At 44.9% G+C, this 26,757-nt stretch overlaps 2 protein-coding genes across 2 annotated transcripts; one reads left to right on the forward strand and one right to left on the reverse strand.

Annotated features, from left to right (window-relative positions):
- The first annotated feature begins 1,718 nt into the window (after positions 1-1,718).
- On the forward strand, positions 1,719-23,902 carry rhobtb3 (Rho related BTB domain containing 3). The gene is made up of 13 exons (XM_070958658.1): positions 1,719-2,126; positions 2,499-2,730; positions 3,622-3,814; positions 5,983-6,140; positions 6,448-6,556; positions 8,951-9,146; positions 9,277-9,473; positions 14,448-14,557; positions 15,940-16,045; positions 16,815-16,988; positions 20,025-20,191; positions 20,521-20,617; positions 22,015-23,902. Coding segments are annotated over exons 1-13 (1,860 nt in total). The 5' UTR covers positions 1,719-2,124; the 3' UTR covers positions 22,134-23,902.
- glrx (glutaredoxin (thioltransferase)) lies at positions 21,639-26,184 on the reverse strand. Its single transcript, XM_070958659.1, has 3 exons — positions 25,905-26,184; positions 24,637-24,768; positions 21,639-22,154 (listed from the first exon to the last, which is right to left on the reverse strand). The coding sequence occupies exons 1-2, from the start codon at positions 26,109-26,111 to the stop codon at positions 24,655-24,657; spliced, it is 321 nt and encodes a 106-aa protein (XP_070814760.1). The 5' UTR covers positions 26,112-26,184; the 3' UTR covers positions 21,639-22,154; positions 24,637-24,654.
- Between the last annotated feature and the right edge of the window lie 573 nt (positions 26,185-26,757).

Genomic DNA, 26,757 nt, shown 5'->3' on the forward strand with positions numbered 1-26,757 from the left:
GGGCCCCGTGGTGCATATCCTGTGCTGAAATTCAGGGTTTTGTTTTAAACATTCAACATTTGATCTTCTCATCAAACAAGGAAATGACAAGGCAAGGAAATGAGTAAGTGTATTTCCCAAAATGTCAGACTCTTCCTTTAATGTTCATGATGTCACCAGTATCAAACCTGACTTTGTTACCTTTGGTGTGCTATGATTTTGATGTGGCACTGATGTATTTAAAAGATTACGCCCTCCTCCTCCTCCTCCTCCTTCTTCTATTCCCATAATGCATTCTTGATAGCATCTTCTGTTAGACCCTCCCTGCCTGGACTTTCAAACTCCACACCTCCAATTTGCAACACAGGTTTTCTGTTACAAATTCAAGTCCATTGCGAGTGTGATTAAACAGATGCTGAATCTTTATTTATCGCACAGCATCCTATACTTAACATTCGGCGCAAAATAATGTTCCACCGTTTGTTAACCGTTTGATGTAAAGAGTCAAGACAGCCTGTCACGTTCACATGATGCAGGCTAACGGTGACATGGCCCTAGAGCTGCAAATGCCGTGGGTTGAGAACACCAAGGCTATAGGGTATGATGTTCCTGCGCATGAATGATGTTGATCTCTGAAGATGGCCTACAGCAAACAAACAGCACAGTCTGAAGCCTTGGCCTGTGTGACACTAAGAATACAATGAAGAAAAAAAGGCACAGAGCCATGGGTCACATGGAATAAGACGGTGGAGCGCTTGTGCAAAGTTGCCACACATTAGCAATTAAAATATGATTAGGTAGTGAAGTTTAAGATCTTAATGCAAGGCAGGGACCATTCTGTGCAGGTGGTCATTTGCAATAGGTCAAGCAGAGGGCTGCTTGAACAAATAAAGAGCAGACTGTCTCTACTGCATCTTATTCCAGAGAGAGAATATAGCACAGCCTGTAAGCAGAGTGCAACAAACAAACAGCAGACCTCAGGCCTAAATACTAAATGTTGGTTTTGTGTCTTGCATTATTCATTATGGCTGTGAATGACACAAGAGGCTCTGATTAAACCTTTAAGGCTGGAGCTATTCTTTCTCTCTGGAGGGCCTGGAGTTTGTCTAAGAGGGACCACCAGATCTCATTATCACCTTTTATGTTCCACTGACTCCCACAGCAAAACATCTTCAAAGCCAGTTACAGCATCTTCTATTTTCTTGCTATATTGGCAAACAGTCCCATCTCTTGTCATTGTTATCACTTTCATAGACAGCGCACCTCACGCTGGGACCTCCCAGCTCTTTTTGTGTCCATCCATGTGGTGGACTGTCAGTCTTTGTGAGGCAAGAGGGTGGAAGTTATTGGCACACGCGTGCTTTGCATTGCCTTCGCCAGGTGACGGTGTTGTTCTTGAACTGTTTGGAGGTGAAAGTACCCGCTTCGGAAGGACAACAAGGCGTAAAAGTGTGTTTGAGCGAAAAAAAAACAACACTGTCACTCCCTGCACGTCGACAACACGGTCCTAGTGAGGGCGCCTGTGCGTGTTGTGTGTTGGCGCGCGCTGCTTCTACGTGATGCCCGCGTGCGTGTTGCTGAGTCAGGCGTGACTGCTTCAGTCCGTCGCTCTCTCTCTCTCTCTCTCTCTCTCTCTCTCTCTCTCTCTCTCTCTCTCTCTCTCTCTCTCTCTCTCTTCTCTCTCTCTCTCTCTCTCTCTCTCTCTCTCTCTCTCTCTCTCTCTCTCTCTCTCTCTCTTCATATGGTCTGGACACGGAGGCGCGAGGCTGCTTTCTGCGTCGCCTGTGTTTCCTGCCGACTGACAACTTGTTTGTCTGTTAGCGCATTGGCTGCCCATGGGCGCTGCTGTTTACACACTCCTCTCCGCCGGCTGGGCTGTCCGGTGCGCCTCTGCGGTCGGTTCGGGACGGTATCGGGTTCCGCTTTTATGAATGAATAACGAGACTAGGAAATGCCAGTGACTGCGAAACTCCCCAGCAGCCGGGCTCCCGGGGGGCCAGCCACCGATGAGAGGGATTAACGACGGAGCGGAGCCGCGGCTCATTGCGGAAAAGCCGAGTCTGACTGCAGACTGGCGTGGAAACGCACCGCGAGGGAAACGGGCTCCATAGCGTAGAGCAGCGGAACAAAACCGCGGTGACCACAATGTAAGTTGCTCTGGAGCTGCAACTCATTAAGGGATGTGAGGAGAAGAAGAGGTTGCTGGTAGGGTTGCATGCTATGTATATTTGTCAGTATATTACTGATTGATAAATATGAATACAGCACCGAAAATATGTCTCCAAGTGTCTGTGATTTATTGCACCAAAATACCCTCTCAGGTGTAATAAGGGCCTTGCCAAGCTTCTTCTCAGTCATTTTCAGTGACATAACGGCAATGCACTGTCTCCGTGATAGACATGAATAATAAGGACCAAAGCAAACCCTCTTCTCCCTCAGTACTACCTCTGGATCACCATCATCTGTTTGTGTGCTGCTTCATTCAAGTCACTTCCAACCAAGACTTCTCTGGCTTGCAGGTCCATCCACATTGTGGCTCTGGGCAGCGAGTGCCCCGGAGGAGTCGGGCCCGGGGAGGAGATCATGGGCCAGGGGCAGCTGCAGGGAGGCCTGCTGTGGAGCTACCTGGGTCACGGGGCGCTGGTGGGACCCTGCGACCTGGAGAGCAGCATGCACAACCCGGCCTTCATGGAGTACACCTCCCGTGTGTTTGGAGATGTCACGGTAGTGGTTCGGGATTGTCCCAGCTGGGTAAGAGAGTGGTGGTGTGTTTGTGTGCAGAGCAGAAGGAGGAAAAACAGAGACTTGTATGGGTTGAATCAGTGTGTGCTTTGCTCTCCTCATTCATGTGTCCATCCCCAGTTGGTACATGAAAAGGGAGCTTGAAGAGTCATTTTTAGGGGCTGTTTGGGTCCCTTTCCTCCTCAGCTTCCTGTAGACAGACTGGAAGGTTAGGGCAGGTCAAGATGGTAAAACATGCCATAAAAAGCTGGTGTAATTTTGCCAGAGCATTGTCGTTGTGACAGAGTGTGCGTCAGTTCACTTTTCACTCAGCTTCTGTTTCGCAGAAGACGTACAACATTTCAGATCCCAAGGCCACTTGCCTTCCAGCCTGCTGATTGCAGGCTTTGTAAAAATGTCTCTATTCTTAGGAGGACGCTATTTTAACATGCGCTGCACACAGACAAAAAAAAAACTAAACTAAACAACTGATGAAAGAACTTTTGTTCTTAATGGCACATGAATTTGAAATGAAAGCACTGTTGTTATGATTCTGTAGCGGCACTCTATGCGTCCTATTACAGGGCTGTCAGCCTGTCAGGGGTGGTGCTGGTGAAAGTCTGTCAGTCTAATTCTACGTGTCTTTTTGTTTATTCAAATGGCTCAAAGCTTTCTGAAGTGTTTTTTTTTTGCCTGCCTAATGAGTTGAGTTGCTTTTGAGTGAGCAGCTATAGCCTCACACAGGTCCGTGGGGGTAAAGTCCCAAGAGTCACACTGAAGCATTTCTACAAAGAGAGACTCTGAGGGTTGGGGGTTATCTGAGTTAAGATTCACAGTACAGGTGGAGCATGCAGGCGTTCCTCGTGCATGTCCTCCTCTGACCTCCTGTTTTTATCTGTTGTCCTTCTCTTGACTTTCTAGGACTTGTTGGACAGTGACTGGGCCAGTGTACGGAAAGTTCTTGAGCAGGCGGACATCCTGGTCATTAAATACTCAGTCACTGACAAGCTGGCCTTCCAGCAGGTCAGGAACGGCTACGCCCCGAGACTCCGGCCGCTCCTGAGGCACTGGGGTGTGCCTGTCATCCTAGTTGCTGTTGGAGCTCGGCTTAACGGTGAGGACGCTTTCGTTGTGTTTTTGTTAGAGTTTAGTTGTGCCAACAACGCCTTGACAACTGATGGCTCCTCTTTGTCTTTGTTGCGTGTGAACAGTGGAGTTTGAGAGGCAGCAAATACAAAAACGTCTCATCTCTCAGCTGTTGTACTTGATATTCTGGCATTTTAGGGTTAATTTACTGTTGTCTCCGTTGTTGATTTCTGGACAATATCGTGTTCTGCTCATTGGACCAGTGAGAGATCGCTGTCTGAGCCTTGTGTCCTCTATTGTGTCCTCCCAGCAATGAGGAGGATGCTCATGATTAAATCTCCTCTTGGCTGCCTTCAGGCAGTCAGCTCACATGCTTTCTTGCAGGGAAAACAACAAACCAAGACATTAAGTTGAGATTTTTGAGCCATTACAAACCTTGCAAGCAAACTAGAGCTTGTGCGGCACTTAAATATGCACTCTGATGGCTCAGAAGTGCATCACAACAGTAGTTTGTCCCTTAAGTGGGACTAGGGTGCTTGGGTGTAGCCCCACTGAAGGCTGCTTAACACATCTGGGACTAACATGAGTGTAGACTGACACCTCAGTGAGTGTGCATGTGTTTTTGCTCACACACTGACCCTTGTCGAATCCAGATTCAGTAAACAAGCTCATCAAATGCACCTGGTTGTATTTTTAGCTTGTCTGCTCGACATACTTTGAGATCCTGTCAGAGCTTCGCTGCAGAATGATCACAGTGTGAGTCAAGTCTTTGCCAGAGAGAAAGGAGGAGAGGGAGTGGGTACCTGTAGACCAAAGCCTTTGTTTGTGTTTTTGTAAGTGGCTGCTGCGAGTATATTCATGCTATTCCCCCCATGACCGCGTAGAATGACGGCTGCGCTCTGAGCGTTTCCTGCTGCTCGACTTTAGACCACCTAAGGCACAGCTGTGGCAGAGAGTGCTGCCGTACGTGCATTAACACAGCCATTAAACCAGCTCTGAACGCAGGAGCACAGACAGATTTATCCAAGGGCACGCACACACTCTCATGCTCACAAACATACCACTGATATGCCAAGTCACTGCCCGTCAGACGCTTACACACACACACACGCTCACGCACGCACGCACACACACCACCTCTCTCTCCCTCACACACACACACACACACAGGCTGTTTTGCTCTGTCTCTATGTCATGCCTGTAGGTTATTAGCAGTATGATTTATCAAATGCCTCAGCACTTAGCTGTGTGTCCCTCATTCTCCCTTTCTCTCTCCTCCTTTGTGCAGTCTTTTTTACGCTTCAAGCTAATCCCTTCAAATTTTCTGTCTGATTCTGTCTCTGTGGTCCCCATGCACGCATCCCACAGTATGGCTGATCCTAGCCCACGTACTGTTGCAGATTTTATGTGTTTAGACGATCTGTCTGTCCTGCTGTTGGAAGTGAATTTGACGTTGTTTGTCTTAGTGAAGATGTGAAATACAGTGACCTGGAAGTGAAAAACACGTCAGTTTGAAATGAAAAAGAAAACCAAAGAACTAATGATATTTCTGTAACAACATCGCTGAAAACACAACAAAACACAAAACACCAGTCTCTCACACCCATCTTCCTTTTACAATCCTTGTTGGCTGTCCCCATAGTCACATGAGACAGACTAGTATGGGCATACTTTGTCCCCTGAGGGAGTGTCAAACACTGTTAGCCAGCGTTGGTCCAAGTTTGGGAGTAGATTCTCTCGTAATCATGCACAACCACCGGAGTGATGAGTGTATTTATGACTTAGTATCATGGTTGTTCTGCACTGTGGTGTCAACAAACTTCTCTGTTAAACTGAAACGTTTCTCTGTTTCTCTGTCAGTGCAGTTTTTATCTGTCTTCAAAACATGTTTTGACCCATGTCTCGGACACTCATTAACATTAAGGATCAAACTATTGAGCCTGAAGGCACACATTGCACTTATGTTCCTGTTTTAGCTGAATATTTGAACAGATATGAACAGCACGCTCTATTGATCATTGGTCATGACCCTGTGCAGCTCATTCAGCGACACATGAGACAAGAATTACCAGCACTGGCTGTCCGGTTCAAACCAGGTTCATGCATCCTAAGAAACACAATATACAATCAATAACTCCAATACTGCCTCCAGTAAGCTCACCCTCATCTTAGAATGAAATCCTCCTCTCCTTTCAGATGAAGGGCCCCCGTGTACGTGCCCGCTGTGTGCGTCTGACTGGAGCAGCTGCGTGCCTCACAGCGAAGGTCTTCAGCTGTCCCGGGACCTGGGGGCCACCTACCTGGAGCTGCCCTCTCTCAACCATGTCTTTGTGGGCCGCTACTTCGGCAGCGTGGTAAGTGCTGACCTCACGCTTGAAATAAGAACTTCAGGACTCCAGTGGAACCAGCGTTGATAAAAATGCACGTGTGTGTTTTTATGCTCAAATCAAGCTGTGAGGTAAATCCTTTGCACTCTTCCTGTCTGTTGAGCTCGGGGAACTCTTCACTTCAGATACGCACAGTTCTTAGTCGAGGAGACAGGGACAGGTAGCTGCGTTGGTCTCCTCAGGAAGTTGTCTCCGAAGCGAAGAATTGATGATGTAACATCACTATTTCTGTGCCCTGCGCTCAAACTAACATGTGTATTTCTGTATTGTTCAGCTGGAGTACTTCATGATTCAGTGTCTGAAACACAAAGCCAAAGAGAGGCCAGAGAAGAGGCGAGGAAATAAAGTGAGCGAGCTTCGCCCCCCTCACTTAGAGCAACCAGGTCAGAGGAATACTATGGTATCCAAAAACTAATGTTGCTTTTATTTTTCTTTTCTTGTCAGTGTTTATTTCATTAATAATTTCTTCATTAAGTAATTTAATTTTCATATTATTCAGTAATTATTGCTGCTTTGAATTGTTCTTTTTACGGTGTAGAGACAACCTTCCGTTGGACTGACTGGATTGTTTCTTCTCACAGCTTACATAGCCATAAAAAGAGCTGAGCACAAAGGTTTTGTCCCGATCAATGTTCTCTGCTCCAAACTGGAAATAAGAAGAGAGACAAAGAGCTAGGTAGACTGCTTTAATTCAGTGACGTTTGAATCAATTTCAGCCCGAGCTCCTTTCAGCACGAGACACAGCAACAACTGAGTGTTTGGTGCCTTGTTGTGAGGCAGCTCAGTGATTGTCGATGTGGGATGGGAAAGGATTATTCATTAACCTCAGCTTTTACCACATTTTCTGAGTGTTAACCAAATAAGCAGACAGCAAAAATCCTTGATGCAGTTTTGTTTTCCATTTTTGTGCATAACACTAAAACAGGTTATTTATATCTCCATTTTGGCTGCAACTTTAAACCATTTTCATCTAAACTTTCCAGAACCCAAGGTGATGTTTGCAAAGCTCAGAATACAAGGACATTCAGAAAACCCTCAGGTTCAACCCTCAGAAAAAGCTCCAGCTTACTTTACTGCTCACTGGAAATTCAGAATCTCGCTTAAAAATGAAATTCATCTTCAGAACAAACCACAATGAACTCATGTTGAAAGTTTTTAGTTTGGAGCAGACTGCAAAGATACTGCAGACGCAATCAAAGTACCTCTACGTCAGTCGGGCTCTGCGCACACAGAGCACTTATTGTGAGAAGAGATGAATGACTGCGTTGATCAGGAACCACGAGCTTCACACACGGCGAGCAGCAGAGACACGGGAAGATTACTGTAGCGAAGCTAGAGCGCTTGACTGTGGCATTTCTTTTCCTCTGGCTTAATGTTCTTCTTTCTTAGACTGAGGCACTCTCTCTCCTAATTGGTTAAAAGACAGTCTGATTAAATCTGTGAGCGACTGCTATTCCTAACTGCCGGATGTTGCCACAACACTGCAAGCTTTCTGTGCGTTGTATTTGAGCACCGCAAATAGATCCAGTGGCATAATTGATTTTAAAGAGAGAGTCCAGTGGTGTATTCTGAATTAACAGCTCCACCTGTCTTTTCCCTCACATCTACTGCTGAGACCACTCACAATTCAGTATTTTTCACTGTTTCGCAGTTAATTTTTACAAACGCAACACAAACCACACTGTAAAACCAGTGTTAAATATTGACCTGACCACTTTGCTGCCGTGTGTCTAAATCTGATGCAGTGACTGACGGCTTTACGTCCAGCCAAAACCTGCTGGTGCCTGTCCAACACTACTTAACTCTACTCATGGTGTAGGTTGCATTGAATATGACGTGCACTGACTCAGGAACAGCACCATTTTCACGGCCAAATGAAATGGCTATATAAAAGGAGATGAGGCCCAGAGAGGTGCAGTGTGTATTAAGCATGAATAGGAATATAATAGGACAGTGATTTGTGAAGCCTCCACCCCCCTCGCTTCCTTTACTTTCCTTTTACATTCCTGCTCAATGCTTTGTTACTTTTTATTAATCCCAATTCATGAATACATGCTTAACAAAACACTGTTTTTTTCTGCTTCTCTCTTTTTTAATGACATATTTCTTTGCAGGTTGTTGCTCCAAGTTTCTCAATTTTGTACTTTTTCAGTGCAGTATTTGTCTTGTATTCCCTACTCAGTTCACTGCAAATCATTTATCTGTGACTATTGTATGTGATAAACTAAAACGTAACTAGTGAATGTCAGTTTTTGGTGTCAGTCCCTCCAAATTAAAAAAAAAAAAGAAAAAAAGGACAAACTCTGTTGAACAGATGTGACAATTTCTCCAGTACTTCAATAGACCAGAATCCAGTGCAGCAGCCTTGGTTTGCATCTTTGCAGGTCTGTCATTAGTGCAAAGACAAACATGTCTGGAAGCGTTCTTTCTAACTTGAGTAACAGGGCAGGGCAAAACATGACCTTGGTCTCTCTCAGCTCTCTCTTTCTTGACTAAAAGATCTCGCTGCTGTCACTCGCTCTCCCTCTGCATACCCATAATACACCACATTTCCCTCCAAGTTGTCAAAAAAAGAGGGAATTTACTACTAGAAATGTTAGCGCGCCAAAAGTGTAAATTGTAGCTCTACTCTGTGCTTTGACTGTACAAAATGTGCTGGATTTTCTTTTTGAAAATATGGGGAAGCTGAATTTCAGCAGTGATTCTTCATCAACACCGCTCATCCTCTATCTTCCTCTCTCTCACCCTGCATGCTCCCTCCTCCACCCTCCATTCAGCACGTCTTCCCCCTATCCGTGTAGAGGAGTCCAGCTTCTCCCAGGACATGCAGTGGTTGTTGGAGCGTGGCGTGCAGTTCGCCGATGTGGCTTTCTACGCCGGGGACTCTGGGAAAGAGCTGGGATGGGCGCATGCTGCTGTGCTTTGTGCTGTCAGCCCATACTTCAGACAGCTGCTGCTGGGGCCCAAGACCAGGTAGGAGAGATATTAGCTTGTTAGCAGGATGGAGCTGAACGGTAGCCAGCAGGGCGTCAGCCTCTCTCTGCAAACTCATCTTTAGTGTAACTGAAGGATTTTGAGCTGGATTTCATCTCTGGTCGGACAGGGAACGTCCCCAGTCACGGTGTGTTTGCCGAGAGCGGGATGGAGGCCCCCATTCGCTGCTCTCCACCTGGGACGGGGGGATTATCGATGACATGCCACGATCAGAGGGGCACCTGACAGGACGCCTCTCTCGTCTGGTGGTGAAGGACCCCCTCCTGTGTATGTGCTTGTGGGAGACTCTCATGTTCATTTACAGAGGTAAAAACCACCAGTTAAACACGGCATACTCACATACAGTCTGCTGCTTTGTGTCTTCTCCAGGAAATTCTGTCATTTCCATTTAACCTTTAAAACCCCCCACAGCTTGCAAGATGAATACGAACATTTAATATGCTGATTATTTTCTTGATTAACTGATTAATAGTTTGGTCTGTAAAATGTCAGAAAATAGTGAAAAATGCCACACAGTTTTCAAAGCTTGAGATGACACACGTTGCTTGTTTTTTTTCCGATCAACAGTCCAAACCCAAAGATATTAAATTTGCTATCAGAGAAGACTAAGAAAACCAGGAAATCCTCACATGACATTGGCTAATTAGCACTAAACACAAAGTACACCTGAAGCTGAAAATCTTATGTTTTGCAGGTATTTGGTTGTAAACCAAAGTACTGGACAAATTGACATTTCGACCTGATGATGGTATCAGATGAAATGTCAATGTCAGCAAGAACAGTTCATCCTCAGGGGGACATGAATGTACCAAATTTCATGGCAATCCATCCAGTATTTTTAATACTTCACTCGGAGGATCAGGGATCACCAAAGTCGTCAGGATTCATTCTCTGGACCCCATGAATGTCTGTAGAAAATCCCATTCGCTAGTTGTTGAGCTATTTCAGTCTGGACCAAAGTGTTGGACCAACCATCCCCAGAGAGCTTCTTTTTCATTCAACTAATCAATTAATCAACTAATTGTTTCAACTCCAAATATGTATGGTGTATGTATCGATGGATTCCACGCTCATCTTTTTTGACATTGTGTTCATTTTTAAAGCCCTGCTGTAACAATAATCCAACTATACTGCATGGCAAAATATCCAACTAAAAACCTAAAAAATGACAAGGGGGTGAGTTAATCACAAGTGAATTCGAGTGAATGCTGCTAAACCGTGTCTGCATTAAAGGCTGCACCAACTTAAATCACAACAACACAGAAGAGCCTCTGATCCTCTGTCATGAAAACCCTGTGGCTTCACCAGGATCAAGTTGCCCAAACTGACTCTCTGGCATCAGGATGAAGAAGAAGAAGTGCCAAATAGAAAGTGGAGATCAGAATACAAAACCGTCTCCAAAACAGCAGCCAGAGAAATCTGGACTCAGCAAAGATGGCTCAGTCAGTTTACTCCCATCACGCTACATGATTTCTGGGAAATGGTGTGCATCTCACTCTGTCACTGGTGCTTCAGCTTTGATGCTTCGTGTTTGTTGTGGCCATGTAAGACACATTATGCATTCTGCACACATTCTACAACTGGAGTTTAAATACAGCTACCAGCGCTGGACTGACATTCAAGCATGGGAACACTATCCCCCAAAAGCAGCTACTCTTTCTCCAATAATTTAGATGTGATGATTAATGTCCCCTGGCAGCAGAAGGCAGTTTGCCTGCTATTGGGTCTTGTCCAATGTTCCATTATGGTGAGGAACAGAAATCAGTCAAATTGAAAGTGCTTGATAGTAAGCAACTGTAGTATTTTAATCCTGGACCTGATCATTCATCATGTAACTGTGATCTCACACTGTACTTAGATGCCTGAGGCCACTTGTGTTGCCTTTATCTCAACCCAGCGCAGCTTTATTTGACATTACAGACACGTATTGCTACATGGAGCGATGTCTCTGCAGAAATTGAGCCTCCATCATTTGGATGGCTAATGGGATTAGTTGATAGGATCTGGCTCTCTTACAGTAGCCTCATATTTACATCGATAAATAGTTTACTTGTAATGAAACTGTCATGTAAAATTAACAGCATCTTATATTAGCTTTACTCAACAGGGCTGCAGGCACATGCAGGCATAAAGCATGCAGCTAAACCATTTGCAGATGCAAAATGTTCTCCAGCCATGTGTGAAGCCCAGTTTAACAGCTGCATGATATTCTCTGCGACTTCAGCGCCGTCCTGAAAATCTTCTCAGTGTGCGGCTCAGAGGCTGCAGCGCCGTTCTCGCTGCATGTTAGATGGCAGCTTCTGTGCATGCCAGCGCTTCGTCAAAGACTGCACATCGTGCAGGAGCGCTCATGGCGAAAAGCTGCGCCAACATCTGATTCTCGCTGCCTCTTAACATGTATGTGAGCAGCACCGGTGGTCTGAATGAACACGGGTGTGCGTGTTCACACACTCCACGGGCAGATACACGAATGCATGAGCTGAGTGTGTATGTGTGCTGGTGAAGGGTGAGCGGAGAAGGGAAGAAGATTATAGGGTTAGACTGAGTCTCTCTGAGTGACTGTATGAATAAGAATAAGAAAGCCAGTGGGATTTTTTTTTTTTTTTTTCAGTAACAGAGGAGGAATATGGGAAAGTAAGGAGTGGAAAATTGTGAGTCAGGTGAAAACCGAAGATGAGGGTGAAAGAGGGGATGGAGTGTTTAAGGTGCTACTTGCATTTCTGTGAGATAACATGAGAACGAGAGCGTGTTTGGTTGGTGGGGGAGCTGGGCACTAGAGCATAATGTGTGTGCATGTGTGTGTGTATAGCTTAGAGAGAATAGCAGAAAGAGCAATATGAGTGCACGTGCTGAGCAGAATACGAATGTCACGTTTCCATAAAACACTGCAGGGAGACAGTGTTAAGCCTTGTGTGAAAAATATTAACCTTCACCATGGTGGGTCTGATTGTGTGTTTAAAGCAGCTGACCTCACTTACAGTGTGTGTGCATCCCTGTGTTAGTGTACGTTCTTGAGTTGGAAGATGAGAGTGAGTGCCTCCATTGCCCACAGAAACACTCGGAGCACAATGAGCCAATGTTTGATGCTCATTTGCAGTAAATCCACAACAAGCTGTACGTCGCTTTCCCAGAGACGGGACAGACATTTTCTTGCTTGCAATTCAGTTCCACTCATTTGTCAATTGCAGCTCATTTTGTTGGTCTGGCAGAACAAATTTCCATAACAATATCATGTCTCTGTAAACACGCCACGTCACACTCGTGGTATTATTCCACACTCTGGGTTTCTGTCACTTCAGTGTGTGTGTGGACAGTCACAGAGGCCGTGACTTTGCTTGTGTGATGTTAACACTGTGAGACTATGTCTCCTTGTGTAGTGTGCTGCTGAATTATTGAATTTGTCACTTTGCTGCTATTGTGTGTGTGAGTGTGTGTGTTAATGCATGTTTAGTACATGTAGTACATGTGTATGACGCATTGTGCATGTTTGTGGTCATCTTGGCCTTATTCGGGGTCAGATTTTAGACTACAGTCCAGTTGTTTTGGGACTATTTGTCTCACTGGGGAACAGTTGTTGCAATTTAGCTTGATTGCAGCTGAATTTAGCAGACAATACACTGGTTTATGTCCTTGTTAGAGTTAATTACGTTAAGGTTTAGAGTCAGGAAGGAAGTAGTTATGGAAAAGATTAAGGAAAACCTCCAGGAAATTAGTGTTAATCTCTACAACTTGTTCCCAAAAGTATCTCAGCATTTGTGTCTGTGTGTGTGTTTGTGTAGGTGGGTGCGAAGAAACACATCAGCATGGAAACTTATTTGTGAGATTATGATTTAAGCATTGTGCAGCCTTTGCTTTTTGCACATATATTCCATTTTATTCAGTGCCTCTTCATTCCACACATGAAAACATGGAGCAGTGTATCCAGCCCTGGCTCTGGCTGCATCATAGCATAGCGGCACAGCTAATCTCTCACCCTGCCTATGAGGTGTATGTGCCGTGCACTGTCATTATCCAGCACCGTGTGTTGCGGTAATCCCTCTATCAGCCCAAATACCATCATTATGAACTAATGATGAGATAAATCCTGCCCAGTCCAGCTCCCTTCTTCCCTCGACAGTCTGTTTATGTCCCGGTGAGACAGAGTGCGCCACCTCAATCAAGCTGCAGAGCTGTGCAGGCTTTATAAAGGAGTATACCACCGAGGTCAATACATGCACGTTTGCCAAATGAGAACGCAGGGTGAAGAGTTTTACTCTGTCTTTATTGTGTTTTTTATAGTTTAACTTTATATTCAGTGCTGCTACATACCGAGTCTGTATTTTACATCCTTTCTGATGTTCATATCCAAATTTCTATTTTTCTGTTTATTTATTGTACATTCATCGTTTTAAACTATGCTAGCAGCTCTAGGGATAACAGTGTGGTTCTGTCCGTAGCTCTCTTTGGTTCATGGTGAAATATCTTAACAACTGTTGGATGGATTGCCAGAAAGGTTTGGACAGACATTCACATCCAGTGCCATCGTGAGGTTCACATTTGTGGTTTTTAGTGAAATGTCTCAACAGCTGTTGAATTGTAATTACTTGATCCATGTGATTGCTTTTTTTTTTTCATCACCATTGTGCATCCCCAGACCAGGCTTTTCCTCTTAGACCAAATACCTGCAGAGCTAATAACGTATCCACTTCAGCTGTGCTTTGTGTAGCGCTAATTAGCAAATGTTAGCACGCTAACACGCTAAACTCAGATGGTGAGCATGGTGAACATTACACTGGCTGCACATCAGCGTGCTGGCATTGTCAGTGTGAGCACGCTGGCATGCGCTGACATTAACGTTAGATTAGCTACCAAAACTGGTTTATATTTGTATTAAATGATAGCATTTAATTACACATGATACCTTTAATTTAATTTGTGAAAATTTGGATTAAAACAAAATATCTTAATGTGATGCATGTGATGTTTTTGATTTCTATGGAATGGCATTTTTAGCCACAAACCAACTGGGAAAAAGTTAGAAGTGGCATGATGTGTTACGCAAAGGCATTTGGGTCACAGTTTCTGACATTGGTGGAATCTGGCCTGGGTGTCCCACCCATAACCACCATGGATTATACAAGCAGACAAATTTTAGAACAAGCCAAGTTTGTCAAAAACAGGTCCTGAGTGTTCAGCATAAGGTGCGTGGGTGGTCAGGGCACAATGCCAGCTAGAAAAGAGTTTCTGTAAACTGTACTGTTGTGGCTCCACAGAATCGGTGTGTTTGTGGATGTTTTTTAGGAGCGTGGGAGTGGGATCACCTCCAGGAGGCCCTGGAGGAGAAGCTGAAGAATTCACTAGCGGTGGCTCAGCTTATGGAGCGCATACGATCCCTCATCGGCAGAGACAGGGTGAAGTCTTTAATGTTTAAAATCACCTCTCCTCTCTTTCTTTCACACACACAAATGTAATAAAAATCGGATACCAGGAACCTGGTTTAAGACTGTAATATCCTATAGCATGTATGCTAAAACAGCCCTTCCCAAAAGGGGTTAAATATCTATAATGTGTCAAATCTACTCTTTGAAAATATAAACACATGTTTTTGTAGTTGCAGACTAACAGCGCCTTAATTAGCAAGACCTTGTTTAGAAACAGCGCAGTAATAATGTGGCGATAATTAGCATATTTACATAATTACTGCCTGTATCACAAAATCATTAGCACAAAACAAACAAGAGATGCTCTCAAAGGAGCTTAAAGCACAACACAAGGTCTGGAAGGAGTTCACACCGGACATCAGCCACGGAATCCAACTTTGCATTGAAAACTGCAGTGTCACGTCTGCAAAGCATTGTTTCGATTTAGAAAACATGAGGTGGCTCCGTGTAGCAGGCAGCAGATTTTAGCATTTAGAGAGCGATCAGGAGATATGACATGTCTGTGTCTGACAAGCCTTTGGCACCATGCATGGTCTACCAACCCATCTGGATGGAACTGGGTCTTCTACCTGAGGCAGTGTTGAGACGAGCTGACACACAGAGAGATGGCTGGGCCACTTTAACGCGATGAGACGCCCTAATGTCCTGTCATGATTTCATCTCGTCCTCTGCAGACACCTCCGGGTCACCTCGCTCTGGAGACCAGCTGAAATTTGCTTTCCATACGCTTTCCATTGATTTACAAAATCAAAGGGGCTTGATTCTGTTGCTGCCTCTTCTGAAGGCTCTGTGTTTGCTGAGCGCTCCCTCTGCGGCAGAGCAGTGCGAGAATATGGAGTTCTTTGTGCTTCAGTTGACTGAGAAAGGTCATGTCATGGTAATGGGATGCTTTGACGGCACTCATTCGCAGGCTTAACAAAACCACTTGTACACTGACAGCCGTTCTCATACTACTGATTTCACCTGCTGTCCAGTGCAGTATAGTGTATGCATACACAGCATCATCATGCAATTTATAATGATGCAATATGCATTATTATCCTTGAAACGCTTTAAATGAGCAGAAATGTGTTAATAAATAGACAGTTTGCACGGCCGTCTGGTTTTCAGTGTGTTTTCAGTGTTAGTCAGTTCTCTCATGTCGTTCTTGGCATTGCAGTTCAAGTATGTTTGGGTAGCGCTAAGGAAGACTGGCACAGAGGCCATTTGTATTCCACAGGGGAGGTGAGATAGATGCACCGAATGGCAATTGTGCTGGTAAGTAGTACCTGACATCCAGCAGAGGAGTGTTAACTCTTTCTGTCTGTCCTTTTTGCTTCTTCTCTCCTGCTTGTGTGTGTGTGCACGCATAGGGTCCCAGGGACACCCCGAGCGCACGGGCGGCTCAGCTCGGCCCCCAGACTCTTGTCAACCTCTTCAATTCTCCTCTTTACTCTGATGTCATCTTCATGGTGCAAGGTGGGTGCACGCTAATCTGTTCGACACACACACATTTACAAATGTATGCACCGTCACACAGCAGCGCAAGGTCACATTTTATTAGCCGTGATTGAATTATGATCTCAGTCCCGGGGCCTGGTCATCCATTTGGAGACAAAATAAGATAAAACGGTCCGAGGGACCGGCTGCTTTCCGTTCCTGTCATGTTTCATCTCACCAACAGCTCCTCCATGAGCTGCATTTAGCCAGTTCTCTATTAATGGATCAAACCGAGAAATCCAGAAATAATGCCCCAAAGCCTCTCCTCAATCAATATTTATCTCATGAAAAAGTGCGCTGAGTTTTTCTTGTCCTTGCACCTCTGAGCTCGGTGTTCAGCTGATGGAGGTCAGAGAAAATTTCGACAGGAATATTTTGTGGGTTTTTTTTTTTTTTTTTTAATGCTGACATGATAATGGAGTGTGGCGACAGCTGTCACTGGCTGTTAACAGCACTTAATGACAGCGATTATGTCAGGACGTGTGCCCAGGCTTTACATGTCTTTTTTTTAACTGATAATTTCAATGGCCCATAATGACAGATGAAATCATCGCTCATGATAAGTAAAACTGAATCAGTTTGGCGTCTATGCTTCTGTGATGAGGCCAAAGGGACATGTTAGTGATAGTGGAGGATGTGTTTGTGATGGTTTCAGGTATTTCACTTCACAATTCTTTGGGACTTTCCTCAATGCTACTCTGAAATTCAAACCTTAAATGTTAATTTTGCGTGTGTGTGTGCGCTCAAGGGAGTGTATTGCCAGCCCACCGGGCAGTGCTGGTTGCGCGCTGTGATGTCATGGCGGCCATGTTCAGCGGGAAGTATGCAGAGGCTCGGAGCCGAGTGGTGCCCATCCACGGTGTCTCCTCGGACACCTTCCTGTCTTTCCTGGAGTACCTCTACACTGACTCCTGCTGTCCTGGTGAGCTTACTGCACACAGCCCAGACAAGTGCTCAAGTGTACCATTGTGACCACAACTTAAGATTAATGCCTAAATGGCACCTAAAACTGCAAACACATTCCCATCGGGAGGCCTAAATATAGTAAGAAAATAGCCCTGCAGTCCTCTTTATCTTGTGGACTAATTAAACCCTGTAGCAGATATTGTATGGTGGTGAGATTGATTGCACTGGGAAACCCTCAGTCAGTGTGTTATTCATTCACCCGCCTATAACGTCTCCCTCAGGCTGTTGCTGTAAATAAAAATAGAGTTTGCTTACTTTAATAATGGATAACTCTAAATAGATGGTCAGTTGATTTGTTGCTGCGATGAAAGCCGCTTTAGATGCCATGCATGTGACCAGCAAAGTGACAGAAGGACAATGGACCTTTGATGTCATTTTAACGTGCCGCAGGAATAAGCACCATTACCAAATCAGAGGACACTTGAGAGAGGTACAGTAGTGTTTTCCTGTAAGCCTCGCTCACAAAACGCAGCCCAAAACGAAAGCGCAGATGATGAGTGCCATCAACCATCTGTGCGACTGCGACATGCTGCCAGTGTCAGTCTCAGGAGGGACGCAGAGAACAGCACTGAGCTTAAAATTAAATTAGATTTAGTGATGACAAAATCAACCCGTGGCATCGCTGCTTCATCCACTTTAACAGTGCAGACTCGCCGCCCCAGACGTGCTGCTGCTGCTGCTGTTGTTTTCCTCTGACGCTATCTGTCACATTGTGCGCTGCGTTTTCAAAGTAATTAGTGCTGATAATTCTCTCCTGTGCTGGCAGTGAGCTACAGCGCTTCCCATTTTTTGAAGTGTCTCTGCCACCTTAAAGTTACAATATTTTTATCCCAGCGCTGAATCAAGTGACTCCCTGTGACTTAGCTCATACTGTGGAGGCTGCTGAAAGTCAACACTGAGCAGCTTTCAGCCACTTTTAGCTCCTCGTTTTGGTTTTCAGTCCTTGTTCTCAGGCTGATTGTATGCTACCTTTTCAGTGACTAAATGGCTCAGAGTCGAGGTAAATCTGGTGAACTAAAACTGGTGAACACAGTCAAACATTTCAGCAGTGATTACTGGTTTTACCTCTTAACAGGTGGCCAAAGGAACTCAAGTGTAATCCCAATGTTGCTCTGTGTCTGCTGCACGAGTAAGTAGGCTAGTATTTGCTAACAGGTTAGGAAACAACAACAAAAACAACCAGCTAAACAACTGGATAAGCCCAAATCTCATCAAAAGTAACTGTATTCCCTCTTGAGTCAAGCCTTCAAACTACAGGTGATTACAGGTTCAGAGAGAAACTATACCCTCCTGAGTTAATAGATAAAGCCGTATAACGCACAGTTACAGACTTAGAGTTAATTACAACATTGCCTGTCATCTTTCTTTCCAGTATTGTTACATAACGAAGCTGCTGAATAGACATTGTAAAGGCTCAGAATAATCCGTTCTGAATAACCAGCTACTGAGAGCTGACAATCCCCTTATTTTGTGGCATGAGATGTTTTGATGAAAAAAAATCGTGAAAAACTTCGACAAGCAGCCCTTAAGATCCAGCTTAGGTACAAGGAGGGTAAGCAAGCTGTTTGCAGAGATACAGCTTCACGTTGAGTCATGGGAACAGGAAATTAAAGGCATGAAAGAGCTCCAGAGGCTGCAGCCGCTGCACTGTTATATAAGAGCTCAGCACTCAAGGTCACTGCAAGGTAACTCCACCAGTGGAGACAAACACGAAGGGTGTGAGTGAAATCAAAGGGAGTCTTCCATTCAGATAAATACCGCATATGATAGAACACATTGTTAATGCTCATTTGTATGTTTTGAGCATCAGTGTTTACAGGAGGGAGAGAAGGATGTTGAGGGCTGCGTTTGACTGACATAAATGCAGGAGTCATTTGACTCCACATTACATAACAGGACATTACTGGTTTGTTGCATGTGTGTGTGTGAGGATGTAATTTGACAGCTTGGAAAGGGCAGTGGGAAATTATTTTTTTCTTATATATTGTGATTTGATTGAATGCATAATGTTTGTATCCTTGGTTTATGATTAAGGGTGGAAGGCAGTATTATGTTTTGGCCATGCATGCAGCCATCAAACATCTGGAGTTGTGTTTCTGGCCACCTGTCAAACACGAGTTCAGTATTCTCTCTTTTACCTCTGTTTTGGCCTCCACCAACTCCCGAGGGAAATATCTGACTCTTTAGCCGCTCAATGTTTCCACTGTGTTCACCAGCTAGCTGCTAACTTTGCCCATTAGCTGTTTGGAGCTGTGCAGGCAGTGTACGGTGGGGTTTCAGAGTGCTGCTCGCTGGCGCTGGAAACGCAGCAGATGAGAGCGGTGAGAGTCAATCAGAACCGTGAAGCTTTGGGCCTAAAAGGTGCTGAAACACTGAAAGTGTTCTGCAGACATGAGGCCAACTGTGGAGTCCAGTAACACTTTTCTCACTTCAAACAACACCTTTAGCATACACACAGTTAATTTATCCATCGTTAATATAAAAAGTGAGGGTGTTAATATTTTCACTGTTTGTCTTTTATAAGCTACATATTTGTCTGTGCTGTGTCACACTGAGTGGGCCCAGCATTCAGCCACATCCATTTGCTCTCAATGTGCTCTGTAAGTAAACAAACTTTATTTGCAACCAGCCTGCAAATAATGTTAAATAATGCTAAACATTCTGCTGGAAGCGGCTTTAACTGATGGGACTGATGCCTTTGGAATTTGTTCAGCGTTTTCTAATCTTATATTAAATACACCCACAAAGTGCGTTTATTATTCTTATATGGCTGCTCTAAGCTTCATGGGGCATCCCTTGCATGGCTCTGTTCCAATTTCAGTTTTGGACCAATAATCGTAACACTTGATTTCATCTGGAGGCCTATGTGCTTAAAAATGGCTCCAGCTGTTGTGTAAATGTGGAATATGTAACCTACACGATGTTGAACCGACTCATGTGCAATACTTACACGTACAGTGTATCAGACAGTGCTGTGTGTTTGCGTGTCCAGCCAGTGTGCTGCAGGCCATGGCCGTGCTGGTCTGTGCCGAGATGTACCAGGTGAAACGTCTGCAACATCTGTGCGAGGTGTGTGTGTGCGCTTACCTTCAGAGCATGCCCAGCAGAGAGCTGTCATCAACAGGTATCAGCGTGATTCGACTCCTCCGCCGAGCAAAGGTCAGTGCCGTTTTGAGTGTGTGAGGGTGAAAAAGGGCAAGAGAGATGAACGGAGAACATGAACAGGCCTGCAGGAGATGGCTTGTATATGTAAATGGATTAGTGCTCCGTGGTGAATGCACATTCTGTGTATAGAGGAAATCTAGCCGTTTGTCAAAAGATGCCAAATGCAGTGACGTTTCTTTGCCAAGCGTAATCTTTTAACTTGCAGTAACCCCAGGCTTCCATCTGCAAGAGATATTCATGATAATCTGTTGAAAAGCATGAATTCTCCCGAGCATGGCCGTCACTAGTTTTGACATAATGTCTGTGTTTCAATTGATTCTCAGTGCCACAATGCAGAGCAGCTGTATGTGTGGCTCCTCCACTTCATCGCCAACAACTACCTGATCTTCAGCCACAAACCTGACTTCCTGGAGCTCTCAGGTCAGTGTGGGGATTTTTAAACACATGCTAAATGTCTGACAAATGCAAACAAGCCTTCTGTGTGACGGTTATGCAGCTAAAACTGCTGCACAGAGTGATAGCAAAAAGAAACCGCTGATTTCCACTTTTTAGACGCGTCAGGCTTCATTTTAAAAATGACTAAGTCAAAGCGCCTCCAGGCTTTCGTGTTTTTCCACACAGTATATGTAGGTTAGGCTCCCTCTGTCTCACAGAAGTGCTGTGAATGGGAGGCTGGATCTCACTTTCTGTCAAATGGCCAACCAGTTTGTAAAATACATGAGGTGGAATCAAGGTGTCCAATAATGAGATGTGAATTCAAATTAAATTTAATAATTTGGACTGAAGAAAATGAGTTCATCGCTTTCTAGTTTTGATGTTTTTTTGTTTAATTTTGTGAATCAAGCATGGTCACAGGACACCAGTGAAAACCTCTGTATTTTATCATACTGTTACAGAGCAAAGGTAGCACTTACATACAACCCTGACCCCAAATAGGTTAGGCTGCTGTGAAAATTTGCCAAACCTTTTTGACATATACTCAATTAAAAATAGCACAAAGACAATATATTTAACGTTTGACCTCATCAGCTTCATTGATTTTTGTAAATATCTGCTTGTTCTGCTTTTGATGCAGCAACACGTTTCAGACAAGTTGTGTCAGGAGCAGCTAAAGACTGAAAGATGTGGAACGCTCCAAAAACACCTGTTTGGAACATTCCACAGGTAAACAGGTTCATTGGTAACAGGTGAGAGTATCATGATTGGGTATGAAAGGGGCACCCTGGTAAGGGTCAGTCGTTCACAAGCGAGGATGGAGCGACTGCATGCTGCGTCCCCACTTTTTTGGAGTCTGGGTTGTATTACACTGTGTGTTGTCACGCTGCCTTATAGTTTGCTGAATACTATAAGTTCCTGCTTGCGTTGCAATATACTTTGATTGCTTCTCATTAGGTCACAGAAACGCAGTCAAAGCTAATACAAAGATCAACTGCAACATTGCTCTGGTTAGTAGCAGTAGCACGTTTTATTGTCATCATTAGTCAAACACACAAAATCTTTTACGGTCATTGGACGGGTACTGAAGGGCACATGGGAAGTCAAAGGCCAGAATAAGCAGACAGCGCATGATCGATTACCGTTGATCCTCTGCTTGTCAGTGTAAATGAAATCTGATCTGATATTTCAGCCTTGTTGGCTGTGTTCATGGCAACAATCCAAAGAGTTACTACTCAATGTGTCCGTGTGAGCATCGGCCAAGTGCAGTAAATCTTGCTGCAGTGGTTTTATCCCCATGGTTGTGTTTGTAGGGGACCACAGTTACGAGTGTGTGTGTGTGTGTGTGTGTGTGTGTGTGTGTGTGTGTGTGTGTGTTTCAGAGGAGGAGCGTGAGCAGGTGGAGAGGTTACGCTGGCCATCCAGAGGCTACCTGCAGGAGCTCAGTGAGTACCAGCAGCGGCGACGCAAACTACGCAAGTCCCGCTGCATAGTCATGTGACCCCACCTGGAAGCCAGAAACCTGTGGGAAGACAGGGTGGGGGGAGAGCAGAGGGGGGAGACCAGGGAGACAACGATGACAGAGTGAGACTGGAGAAACAGTTTTGTTTTCAGATTGTCGTGCTGGATGAAGGGCTGACTGTGAAGGACACTGCTGCAGAGGAAAACGTCACAAGACTCCTTAACCAATAGGACAACGTGGTCGAGCAGTGACATACACCGCTGTGACACACCTCTCTTCCCCCGGAGCAAATGACTGCGCGTCCTTTGCATAACGACGTTTCCATCATGGGCAATACAACATGACTGATGCTTAAAACCCAATGTGAATTGAAAATGACTGGCTGGCCACCGGCCAGACGCTCCGTGATGGATTATGTTTTCATTGGCGGAGGCAAAATGGTGGATTTCGAAGATGAACAATGACACAAAATGGCTCCATTAGGAGAACAGATATATCAAATGACCACACATCTGTTGAACCGCAGACCAGGATCACGCGCAGACCGTTTCAGGCTACAGTGACGGGTAACGTGGCGTCAGGCCGACAAAGCAGGGAGGAGACTGCGCTGAGGCGTGTCCGTCCCTGCTCCACACCTGGGGACGGACCGCTCCGTCTCAAACTAACCTTGGCCCATGATGCTTCTCTGTCCTGTCGGATCTGGAAATCGTGAACGTTGTGTGCACATGCAACATTTCTCCAGCTGAAATAGCGCTGGAGCCTCCAGCTTGGCGGCGGCTCGATCGGTATTTCAGCCGAGCGTCGCTTTCATTCAGAAACGGCTTCACATTAAACTACAAATAGCCTGTATCAAAATCAAGTGCTCTGTACACCAAATCCAGAACAATAATCAATGTATTTTTAAGACTTCATTTAAAGCCAGCGAGCTCGACTTTTTCACCATTTCCTTTGCAGGTTAATATGAAAAAATGTTGAATCTATTCTTAATCTGTCTGCAATAATGAGTAATAATGTTCTGTCTCTGTCCGTCACACAAAAGGGCAAAAGCCTTTTGTAGCATCTGCGTGTACAGAAGTGGTATAAAGATGACGGAAAAACAACCATATCATGAACATACGTTGGTACACTGATAACCACAATGCCTCTGGGTGATACACAGTATTTATTTTACCTTATTTTTTCATTTGAGAGGTTGTTTTTAATCATAATGAGAATATGATTTATTGGTGCTGCAATTATTTTTGTAAACTTTACTGTATGTGACATGATTATGACATTGTGGTATTGAAGAGACGACTGGGTTCCACTGTTTTACAGTCTACTGTTTTGCTGGTGTTTACTGACAAGGTGACATGCTTATTAAAAAAAGCTGGGGTACGGGAAGACAGGACAACTTCATTTGTCACACGAACTGAAACAAAAACAAAATCAATAGTGATATTTTGCAGCTATTTTTTATTCAGTATCCGTCAGCAACATTCAACAGTCAGCCTGTAACTGTATTTGTGTCCACGTCCTGCAGTACTTCAGCAGAGGCTGTGTAAATAGTAGAAGAAAGCTACTGCTGTGAGGTTTTGACAGCGCGCAGGAGACACCAGTCGGCCTCTTTAACCTGCTGCGATCAAAGCGTGCGTCTGCTAAGAAATCCTCAGACAAAGAAAGAAAATCAGTAAATAACAGCTGAAGAATTGGACTGTGAAACAAAGTGCGCTCCAGTGCTGCATCCACGCCCGGTGCGGAGACGCAGGTGTTGTACAGGCTGTAGATAACGTGACGTCTGACTTTAAATAAAGACATGTTTTAGAATGAACATTCCACAGACTGGCCGCGCCTGCTCTCTGCTCTGTGTGTGCTTCCTGGTGTTGTGAATGACAGCGAAGCTACGTCGCTTTGCAGAGCATGAAGTCGCACCTGACCAGTGACCCTTTGTGTCAACGCGCTGAAGTTGCCAAACAGTTTTCTCTCGTCTGGGGGCGGTGAGCTGTCCCAGATGCTGCGCCTATGCTCTCTCAGTATAAACACACTTAAAACCAGCAGTCAGGCCATCATCAGGCTGGTATCACACAGTGTGGTCTCAGTGTAACGGCTCACAGTCATGTACGGGGGTTAATCTGGGCTGAGGTCTGGTGACTGTGGAGGCCACAGCACATGATGAACACTGGTTTCATACTCATCAAAGTGTTCATTCAAAGCCCCCCTGTGGCCTGGACTGAAGCATCTGCGTTCATTATGTTTTTCACTCGGGTGTTTCCTTCAATTTGTCACCCATCTGTACATTTCCATCAGGGTGTGATCCAGGGTGGGCCTGCAGCAGATCTGCATTTACCACCAGGCAATTACCTCAGGCATCTTATTTCCTTTCATTTATTTATCCCTGCACTAATGAGAGCTTACTGTTACTAATTAATGCACTTAATGACTTGCTCGGGGTCTTCTGAGGGGAAACACCCAGCTCCTTTTCTTTGCTATTACAAACGCTTCCCTGTTTTACAGTCACTCCCTCTTTCACTTCTCGTGAGTGTGTGTGTGTGGAGTCCTGTACCTGGAGGCGTGCAGCGGGTCACTGCAGGGCTCCAATGGACTGCAGCATGCCCTCCAGTTTACCACTCTCATGTAGCGCCGCCACGTCGCTGCCGCCTCCAATGCACTCCTCACCGATGAACACCCGCGGGACCTACAGTCAAACCAACACAAGGGGTTCAGGTCTGCAGCAGGTACATTTGTATGCAGTCATTGATTTTCAGTGTTGTGCATAAGGTTGGCCGACATCACAATATATACCATGAGACAATACACAGCTGGCTCCTATTAACACCATGGTAACTACCCCTGTAACATCACTGGGTGTATAAGGCCATGCTGCTCATCAATAAGCAGGTATTAATTCACAGGATTGTCCAGAATCTGATTCGACAAACTGGTTTCCTCACATATATTTTACACTTTACACTATGAAAATGGCAACATAACACTATATTTACCCAGTGATGGAAAGCAACTACATACACTCAAATACTGTATTTACGTACAAATTTAGAGTATGTTGTACTTCGAGTGTTTTGTTTTTTCTGTGCCACCTCAGCCTCATCACATGGTGTAACATCACCTGATGTCAATATCAGCACAGCCAGAGAGCTCGTGGTGGACTGTAATGCATCACATATGGATGCTGCTGCAGAGAAGCCACACACCTTCAACCCTCAGCACAGATGGTCTCTACAACCAACAGTCCTAATAATCTCATAATAAAAGCATAATAGTATAACATGTATTCAGTTCTTTTACTTTTCATACCTCCTGATTCCTGGTTGTACTTACATAACCTCTTTCTACAGTGTGATAGCAGTATTTGTACTTCAGAAAAGGATCTGACTACTCCCTCCACCAGTGCAGAGTTATAAACCATGGTCCCATAGCTGACATTCATCAGTCAGATATCTTGTTACTGCCACACTGCCTTGTGCTGTAAAGCTGGACAGGGCCGCCACAGCCCTCTCTGACTCCATCATGTGGGAATCCTGCTGCACGCCTTTCATGGAACATTGTGCTCAAAACGAAACTACAACCAGGACGTGACTCAGAACTTGGTCACACCTTGATCACTGCTAAAACAGACAGCTAACACTGTTCACACAGACGCCGTTAAAAGCTAAACCTGCACTGATTTATGGTCTGTACTGAGGCTAAAGTGACCCCACCGGTCCTCCTTTGGCACACATCAGTGCTTCAGACACACACGCGTCAGCCTGTGTTTGCAGGTCACACTCCTTCCTTGTTCCCAGCATGACAAAGCAGCATCGCCGTGTTTACCGTGCGGGCTCCGGTCAGTTCCAGGAAATAATCTTGCACACTGCCCATGTCGCTGCGTCCGCTGATGTCGATGTACTCCAGGTGTCCCGGCTTGAACCTGTACTTTGACAAAACGTCTTTGGCCATGATGCAGTACGAGCACGTGGGCTTCATGAACAGCACCACTTTGTCTCCTTTGATTTTGGCCTGAACGAACTGCTGCGCCATTTTTAGTCTGAGAGGTTGGACAGGGTTGAGGAGGATCCAGCGGAGGAGACGAGAGACGGGCGCTCCGCGGTTTGTCAACTCTGTGCGTCACGTGACGTGTGGCAGCCCCTCCCCCTTCTTAAAGAGATACTACGCAGCCTTGCGCGTGCACATAAGCGCGTTCACAGATTTATTTTTTTTTTAATTTTTTATTCGCATTAGGGTCCAATAAGATTTAAAAGCATCTGAGTGGACATGAAGTACAGAGCACACAGCATATTCAGTATTCACCAGCCTGTTGCCACGTATTACGCAGAGCGGGCTTGGTGCGTGAGAATCACCTGAGGCGATAAACCCGTATTTTAAGAAGGACTGCTGATATTGTCTCTTAAATGCAGCTTTCTTTTTCTTGGAAGTTATAGGCTCCTCTTCTTCTGTCTCATCATTTGGCCTTTTTCCCTTTCCGAAGAAGCTCTCCAAAGAAGTCTGTTTTTTACTCATTTTTGCTAGCTTGTGGGTTTATTTTTTTTACTACTGTATCACATGACCGAGGCGGAGGAGGTTCAGTTTCTGATGGCCGAAATCTTTCTGCAAAGTTCCTGGAAAATTCTGGGAAAATTGACAGAAAACTCATGCAAAATCCCTGGAATTTTCCCTGAAATTTCCC

The sequence above is a fragment of the Chaetodon trifascialis genome, chromosome 3, assembly GCF_039877785.1.
Source record: "Chaetodon trifascialis isolate fChaTrf1 chromosome 3, fChaTrf1.hap1, whole genome shotgun sequence".
Taxonomy (NCBI): domain Eukaryota; kingdom Metazoa; phylum Chordata; class Actinopteri; order Chaetodontiformes; family Chaetodontidae; genus Chaetodon; species Chaetodon trifascialis.